The sequence below is a fragment of the Aptenodytes forsteri genome, unplaced genomic scaffold (assembly GCF_000699145.1).
Source record: "Aptenodytes forsteri isolate BGI_AS27 unplaced genomic scaffold, ASM69914v1 Scaffold2, whole genome shotgun sequence".
Lineage (NCBI taxonomy): Eukaryota > Metazoa > Chordata > Aves > Sphenisciformes > Spheniscidae > Aptenodytes > Aptenodytes forsteri.
Window position 1 is genome coordinate 14556485 of NW_008795695.1, and position 8770 is coordinate 14565254.

The 8770-nt window shown below is 43.1% G+C and overlaps 1 protein-coding gene across 1 annotated transcript in view; it reads left to right on the plus strand.

The window, feature by feature from the left end:
* MAOB (monoamine oxidase B) overlaps window positions 1-8692 on the plus strand; it is a 40435-nt gene extending 31743 nt beyond the window's left edge. Inside the window, exons 11-15 of the mRNA XM_009283110.2 lie at window positions 3086-3143; window positions 4133-4230; window positions 5363-5474; window positions 7118-7180; window positions 7597-8692. Of these exons, the coding sequence (XP_009281385.1) occupies window positions 3086-3143; window positions 4133-4230; window positions 5363-5474; window positions 7118-7180; window positions 7597-7752 (487 nt within the window). The 3' untranslated portion in view covers window positions 7753-8692. The remainder of the gene's footprint in view (window positions 1-3085; window positions 3144-4132; window positions 4231-5362; window positions 5475-7117; window positions 7181-7596) is intronic.
* The last annotated feature ends 78 nt before the right edge of the window (window positions 8693-8770 follow it).

Here is an 8770-nt window from a genome sequence, read left to right on the forward strand (position 1 = left end):
TGGCTGTGCCCCCTCCCAGCTTCTTGTGCACCTCCGGCCTTCTCAGTCGGTAGAGCATGGGAAACTGAAAAGTCCTTGGCCATTACCTGGCAACAACTAAAACATCGGTGGGTTATCAACTTTGTTCTCATCCTAAATCCAAAACACAGCATTGTACCAGCTACTAGGAAGGGAATTAACTCTATCCCTGCCGAAACCAGGACAACCTTAGACTAGGAAGGACTTTGCTTTGGTAGAGAATGCTTATGAAATATGCTTGGGTTGGTACCCGATAGAGGTACCCTGGTGCGGGGGGCTGGGGTGCCTCTGGCTCCTAAAGTCCTGGTCACAGTGTCGAGGTTTAACCCCAGCTGGCAACTAAGCACCACACAGCTGCTCACTCACTCCCCCTGGGGAGTTCCAAGGCAGGAACCCACTGGGCTGCATTGCAGCTCCTCTCCTGCACATGAGCACAAGTCTCCTTCCAGTGGAAACCAGGGTCCAGGAGAAGGTAGAACGCAAACCCAGATCTTCTCCCAGTGTACGCTCAGGGTGCAACCAGTTTGTGTTGTTTAGATGGGGGCTCTGGTGTTTGCAGGGAGGGATCTCTTCTGAGGACAGGCTTCTTGTGGCACCCTACAGAGGATGCATCTCGCTGAGATGCTGTGCTCACCTATCAACACAAGCTGGGCTCTCCCTTTATCATGTTGATGACAGGGTAAGGTTTTTGGTAATCCTTGGATATTAAGAGTAGGATGTAGAGTCTGTGGCAGCTATCCTAAGTCATGGCTGGGAACAGCGGTTGTGGGGGGGGGATGGAAACCATTTTACAGCCTAAGCCAGACTGAAGAGAGTAAAACTCACTGCTGCCTTCCAGCTGGTCTTTCCAGGCCAGGTGCCAATGAGTAATTACAGTGGTTAGATTGTGCCCTACCTTTCACAGCTGTGCAATGAAGGTGATGGCATCACACACAGCTGTGGAATAAGAGACCAGGGAGAAGAGCTGTGTGTCTGCAGCTTCTTCCACACTTCTTCCACACTGGGCACAGTGTAACTCTCAACAGGATCCTACCTAGGTAGCTCCAGGCATAACATTCCTCTTACTTAGTGATGGTGGCAATTTCACAGCTGAGTCCAAAGCCAAGAAATAAGGATTTTACTCACTGCATATTCCACGTGTTCCATGCTAGCGTTAGCCATAAATCCATATATAAGTACCTATTTAAACTGTTCTAGGACAAAAAGTGCAGATGTTGCAGAGAAACTAGTGCATCTACAAGGATTTCTCTTATTAGGGGGAATATCCTCGGTGATAGATTACTGTTGGTACGATTCAATCCTTTAGAAACTGCATTTCTGTGTTTTTTTTTTCTTCCTGTCAAATAATACCTTATTATTGATGAGTAATTCCTTCCAAGGTCGAAATTTCTTAAGAGTCTGAAGATGCCCTTCACCTGAAGCTTAATATTTTCTTTTGCACAGCTATCTTAAACTAACTTTATCTGTATTTGCAATGTGGTTAGTCAACAGCAGTGACCTTGCATGTTCTTGGAGCCCTGAAGTTGGCTGTACATGAGAATCCCTACCAGCCTCCGGTATACCATTTCCAGGCTCCCTGAAGGGTCTGGAAGTCACGTGTGGAAAAGGGTAGGGCACAGGCAGACCTCGAGGGGTCCTTCTCATCCCTGTCATGGTGCTGAGAGGAGCAGAAGCAGATGTGTCCCAAGGTGATAACTCACTTTGCTCTGGAGCCCCGTGGTGTTACTGACCTGCCCTGAAAGCAGGAGCTGGTGGGCATTTGTGAGAGGTGGTGGGCAGACCTCAGCAGAGGCTTTGCTTGATCATGCTGTTAAAATAGCTTTATTCTGTTCAGACACTGGGTAGGTGCTGGTGGTCTGCAGGGCACGGTAGTCACCTCACTTAGGGAGAGACGGAGAGAGGGATGGAGGAAATGATCCCTTTTGTTATGGCTGTTGCTGGATTCATGTCACCCCCTGACTGCAGAGTGATGTTCATATGTAGACCCTGCAGCTCTCCGAGCCCTCCTGGCCAGTCACTGCATCACCATGCATTTCTGCTTCTGGAGTGGGCTGACCCTTGTCCTCCGCCCCAGGGCACAAGAAAGGGGCCACTTCCTTCCCCTCTGCTGCTGGGCTTGACACCTGCCAGCAGCAAAATCACCCCAGGGCCACAGCTCTTCCTGAACTGTAGCAGCCTTCACTTTCCTGCTCAAGCCCCAACCTGCACAGGAGGACACCTTCTTCAAGGCCTTTCAGGTCTTCCTGTTTTGTTTTTTCTCCTCATCCCCTTTCTGTAGCATTCTTTGAGTTCAGCTGCTCATGGGTATAGCTGGGCTCCTGTATAGCTGGGTTGCTTCATACAGCAGTATAGATACAGTTTCCTCATATGCTTATATAGCTGCAAGTGTAGCCCATGCAGTTACAGAGCTGGGTCTGCTGTATTTCTGTGCCCAGCGTGGCTTTCTGCGGAGCGTGTTTGTTTTTCGTAATTGTTAACTATTATTTCATCTTGAACTTCTTGTGTTTGGGAATTGGTGCGGTGTGGCTAACAGTAAACTGTAGTACCCAAAAGCTTGTAGGAGCAAACTTCATTGCACTTGGGGTTTGCTACAGAATGAAGTATATTCATGGATTTATAGACTCATAAACTAAAACAGGAGGAAATTTTATAGATACAGAAATAAAGTACTGATTCCCTGAGAGCCTCAGGCTATCAATACCTGCATCTTTGTAGGAACAAACCGTAAGTTAGACTATGTGCCAAGACAAAAAAGTGCAATGCCTTACTACTTTATTTTCCTGACAGCCTAGAGAACCTTTGGATAATATATGAATTTGGGCTGCTAGAGGTATCTTAAGGGAACAGCTTGCATAACTGCTGGTAAAACCGGCACTTATGCAGCACAGGAGTTTGAGTGAGTTATTTCTAGTGATCCAGAGGCTGAGCAATTAGGATAGATCCCCCAAAAGCTGGAACCTCAAGTTCAAGAGATATTAATACTGGTTCTCTTGAAACTAGGACATATTAGAGGTGGTTTGTTTTTTCTTTCCTTACACAGAAGTCTTCTGTTGCTTTTCTCTTGCAGGAAGACAAGGCTGTGTGAGCTCTATGCAAGGGTTCTGGGATCAGAGGAAGCTTTACATGTAAGCATAAAATCTAAACCACGGCATCTCTTGTCAGACTTGTTGAGCTGGGGAAGGGCAGAATGAAACCGGAATGCAGCAGTGCTCCAGCACAGTGCTGCGTAGCATTTTGGAAAAGGTACCAGCTACAGGAAGGCTTGCTGCCCTCTGTAGAGGAGTGGAGAGGTGGTTATGACAAGTCTTGGGTTGTGGATGACAGCAAGGATAAGAATGAGCTTATGAAACAGTTAAAAGGCAGATGTTCTTGTCCAGCTTCATGGGTGGCATTCCCAGTGCTTACCTCTATACATCTCAACTGTTTTCAGATGTGACAGGCTTGCCTTTCCCTCTCAGTCTATGTTGAGCAAAATGTTTCTCCTCTCTTACTAGTTGCTAAGATTCATTGCTGCATGTGTTTTTCTTTTTGCCTTTCCCTTGCCTTCTCTTCCCTGTAATGGTAAATAACTGATAGGATTTGTGTGATCTCACATTTAGTTTGTGATCAACATCCTTTATCCTTTAAGGGCAATTTTATGAGGGTTAGCAGTTGTAGACACCGATCTTGAGATTACATCATTTTAAACACAACGATATTGTACACAGAACCATGCAAATGCCGTACTTCACATTTTTTAACAGTATATATATATCTCCAGTGTACATATTACAAGCATTATACCTGTGTATACCAGAGGTTAATTTTGCTTTACATGGCTCAAAGCATAAATTTGTGCTAAAAGCATAAATTTACATTGACATATTAAGAGGATTATGTTCTACAGTGGCCAGATTAGCTAGGTTTTTTTTTTTAAATAGCTAGCAGTGTCTAAAATTAAGGCTTATTGTGTCGGATCCATGCTGCATTAAGAGACTTGTTAAATGTGCTCGTCTTGTCAGATGTTGACATGCAACAAATCATAAGCTATTCTTCTCTGCTGTCTCCTCTGTTCTTTTATCAGCTTTCTCGGGACTTTGTCCTTTCCTTGAGTGAATTAATCTCTGTTTTACAGCCTGTGCATTATGAAGAGAAGAACTGGTGTGAAGAGCAATATTCTGGCGGCTGCTACACAGCCTACTTCCCACCAGGCATAATGACGCAGTATGGAAGGTACGGTGTCTATTTATAGTGGGCTTCGGAGTAGTAAGATAAGAGCAAGTTAATAAATATCCTCAGAAAGGGTCGTAAATCCTCTGTCACTGTTCACTTTATACCTTTAAGATCACTGGGGAATATTTTAAACAGATATTATAACCTTCCACTTGTCTCAGTTGGGCTTTATGATGGATAAGTACAGTATCATTAGGGGTTTTTATTCACTTCCGTTATTTGGTGAATACAGCTGACTAGGTTCTTAGAAAGGAGTTGGGAAGTTTTCACAATCTGGTTACAAAACTGGCATTGGGTATTTGAGATCGGCGTTACCATTTCCAGCACATCTTTAGCTGGTTTTCTATAAATACTGGCAGAGTGTTAATTCCTGCCAACATTGACAGTAATGAGTGATTTCTTTGGACTGTTCCTTTCCTTTTAGCAGTCAAGGCTTAATATAGCAATCAGTGTGCCATTGTATACAGTCCTTTCCGACATAAGATTTTACATGAAAATAAGATGTACCAAAAAGAAAAAGGCTTGCTGATCAGACTGGTGATTGGATTCAGATACATAGTTTTTAATGTGGTGGCATAGCCCTACTTTTGAAGTATAAGTTTTCACAATTTAAAAGGAACATAGAGCAGTAAAGCAGTTGTAATGAAGAGCATATGGAGGCCTTAGTTTTTAAAGTAATTTTAAAGATAATTATTGCAAATTCTGGCAAGAATAGGATAAAAAAAATTTTTTTTTTTTTTGCTTGTTACTTTAGATATCATGGGGCTGTACTTCAGAATGCTACATTGTGCCAGTAATGTCTAGCATTGGTATTTATGACACTGTCTAAAATCGTGAGATAGAATAAGCCTCATCTCAAGCTAATTGTCCTTCACACGTATGAGCACTAGATTCACAACCAGAAATAACATTGCAAGAATTGCAGTGTAAATATTTAGAAAATACGAACACTGGTGTGTTTACTGTAAGAAATGAAGTGCAATACAGACTCCCCATCCAGCTCAACTCACCCAAAGTTACTATCTTCAAGTGCTCGCTGTTATTTAAAACACTTTTATTCTAATACTAACCCAAGGATTTCAGTTATCTTTCCCGATATGGCTGATATGACTTACTGCTTGTCCCCCTCCAGGATTATTCGGCAGCCTGTTGGCAGGATCTATTTTGCTGGCACAGAGACAGCCACAGAGTGGAGCGGGTACATGGAGGGGGCTGTACAGGCTGGAGAAAGAGCAGCCAGAGAGGTACAGATGCAAGCCCAAAACAGGGGGCACTGTCAAATATCCTGTGGAAAATGAAAGATCTTCTGGTTGGAGGTGAAATGGGAACTGAGTGTTGACAGCTTCAGGTGTTCTGAAATCTTGATGCAAATCCCTGCAAAGGGGATAGACTTCAAAAAGGATGAAGGTTTTGCACTTAGATTTGGAATGCTTAGGAAGGGTTCTGGCTATTTCATCTGCTTCTCTGTTTCCAGGAATGAAATCCTTTCTTCTCTAACAGAAATCCCAAATTCTCACCTAGACATTTTTTCCCCGAAGTGGGCGTTTTGTTAGTCATTGTACTGAGAGATTGTGGCCGTTAGCCTCACTAGGAACAGCTCAGTTCTGCAGCTCTGCACACCAAGCCAGTCCCTTCCTCAACTGTTTCCAACAATACCATTGATGCAGTGATATACCATTGAGACAGCCTTACATAAAGTTCTTAAACAAAGACTTAAATATTTTGCTTCTGAGAAAATTCCAATTCCTCGAGTATTTTCAGGAATAATACAGTTTATAGAGCAGCAAAAGAAATTTCATCTTTGTTTTATGAGGTGAAGGGAACCTTGTGTCTAAAAACTACAGTCGTGGAACAGAAGTTGGCCTGGAAGGGATCTGGAGAGTTTGTCTAGCCCATACCCCTGCTCCAAAAGACAGGGGTCAACTGTCTCATTTGTGAAGGTTATACCTAACCTATTCCTGAAAACTTCCAGAGATAGTGCTTCATGACCTCTGTAATGTAAGGATTTACGGCAGAACCTCCATAGGTCTCAGCAGAGAAGTTGGCAAGTGAGCTTGACTGGTAGAAAATTTTTATGTTTTCCTTTCCTTATTTACTTGTGAAAGGAAAATATGTTTAAAATCTCGTGCAAGGGTGTTTCTCACTCTCCTGTATTGAAAAGTTGACAGGGTCCATAAATCTTGTCTAGAATAAAAGCCCATCGTAAAAGACGGCAAATCTTAAATCTCCAAGTGCCTGGAATAGGAAAAACATTAATATCACCACTTGCATTTTATTTTACTGTAGAAGAAGTTAATCTTGCTGTCTTTCGTGACTATCATTTCAGATAATCTTTACTATCCTACTGATCTCTGGTATCTTTGATACTTTGGTTACTTTTCCACGGCGAAGGTTTTCTTTTTAGTCTTGCTTTTCTCTGGCTGAAAGTGGTGGTCTGTCACCACTCACAGGATTCTGTTCCTCCTCCTACATCATGATAAAATTTGCAAAACAAGCTACTCCTGGCTATACAGTTTGCCCATGCAGTAGCTGGTTTATGCACGCCTCACTTTGCCATGAGCATGTACTTAACTCTTAGTCGTATTCATATTACTTTGTTCCTATGAGACTAGTCAAGTCCCGATATCTCGCGTGGACTAACTGAGCATAGAGAGGTTTTTCTGTTACTGTTTCTATTTTCCACTAGGAGGAGTATCTTATTAAATATCAGGCCTCCCCAGAAATGAGTTGTACAAAGGTCGAGTTTTCTTTTAAAACTTGAATACACAGCAATTTATGTGCTCAATTTTTATCTTCATCATGCCATTTTAAAACAAAAATTGAAACCAGCTCTTTTTCCCTTTCAAAGAATGAACGGTACTTACTAGAGAATGTTATTTATTTTCAGATACTGTTTGCTATGAGGAAAATCCCAGACAGTGAAATTTGGAAGCCAGAACCTGAATCAATTGTAAGTCTTTCTGTAGATTAAATGGATTACTTTTTTTCTGAGGTTTTGCTGATGAGATAAATAAAAACAGCCAACAAAATTTTAAGTTCACTAAATCAAAGCCAAAATAAACTTTCCCTTACTCACCATAACTGCCCTTCCCTAAACAGGAACGTGATAGAAGCTCAGAGAGGGCATCCAGCTGACAACTCTGTAATGCAGGATCAGAAAGAGCTGCGCTTTTTAACTGGGCTATGAATCCTTTCCATGTGTCTCCTCTTCTTCTCTTTAACTGAGCAGAAAAGTTTGATACGCTGTACTTCTTGATAACATGAACTGCCTCAGCCCGGTTCTGTTTCTGCCGCAAGAATCTCTCGATTTACAGCCTGCCTCTCACAGTGGCGATGTTATGTTGATAATGGATGCTCTCCCCGCAGGATGTTCCAGCTTTGCCCATCACTACAACCTTCTGGGAGAGGAACTTGCCGTCTGTGCCGGGACTGCTAAAGCTGATTGGATTTTCTACTTTCTTCACCTCTGTGGCTGCGGCTGGGTTATTTGCCTACAGAAAGGGACTCCTAGTTCGAAACTGAAAAAGGTGCCAACGCAAAGCCTCACACTTGAGTGATTTTTCTTTTTTTTGGAGTTTTTTTTGGCATGTACTTCCCTGTCTCCAAAATCAGATCAGGACTGGGGAGGACAAGAAAAGAGTAGAGAGAAGAGGCTGGAGGGGAGGGATAAAGGAAGGGGATCTGTATTGAAAAAGAACCCCTTGAATCCCAGGCTTGCTTCTAGCAGTAACTTTTCGGTTGTTGAATTTCTAGGATACCCTGCCAAGCGTTATCACCTTGAGGTTTTTATCCAGATTTCAGAACAGAAATGAAAAAAATACCTCTGTAAAGCCTGTTCTGATGAGATTTCCAGTTGTTTTTACACTTCTATCTGAACCGGACCCTGAACTCCAAGTCTTCACAGGCACTTCCATCTCTAGTTGTAAACAAACGATTTCTCCCTTCCTGTGTGGTAGACTGAGAAAAGAAATCCATAGCTTAAAGAAAAATTAACTAGTTCATGCAAATTGCTGGTAAGGATCTTTTTAATGGTTTTATTTTTCACCCAAATGTCCAGAGCCCAGGCAGCACCTAAGGGACAAGTCAGGCTAAATTTATCCGTCCGAACTATGCAAGTGTGGCCACAGGTTGTTGGCATTTCCAGTGGCATACTTGTCTTACAGTGAGTTGAAGGACAGTGTTTGTACTGCCTTTGGCAATGTGGTTGAATTTCAGGCTCCCCAGCTGCGTTCACGCTGCCTGGAACGGCAGAGCTCGTGTGTCCCAGTCGAGTCTGTCCCTCTGCGGGATCAGATCTCCTCTGCCTAGAAAACTGGCAGGCTCCAGGCTATAACTGATGTGTACAGCAGTATGGCAGATCAGGCTGTTGGACCTGAGTGTGAATGGGGAACCTTGTGCTAATGTACAGACACAGCCTTTCAAACCTTTCTCACCCTGTCTGACATCTCTTTGCCTCCGAGGTCCTCTTTTAGCTCCCTAAGTTAGCGGCTCGCCAAGCCGCTCTCCATCATTTATTAACAGTGCTGGGTTACAGGGGGGG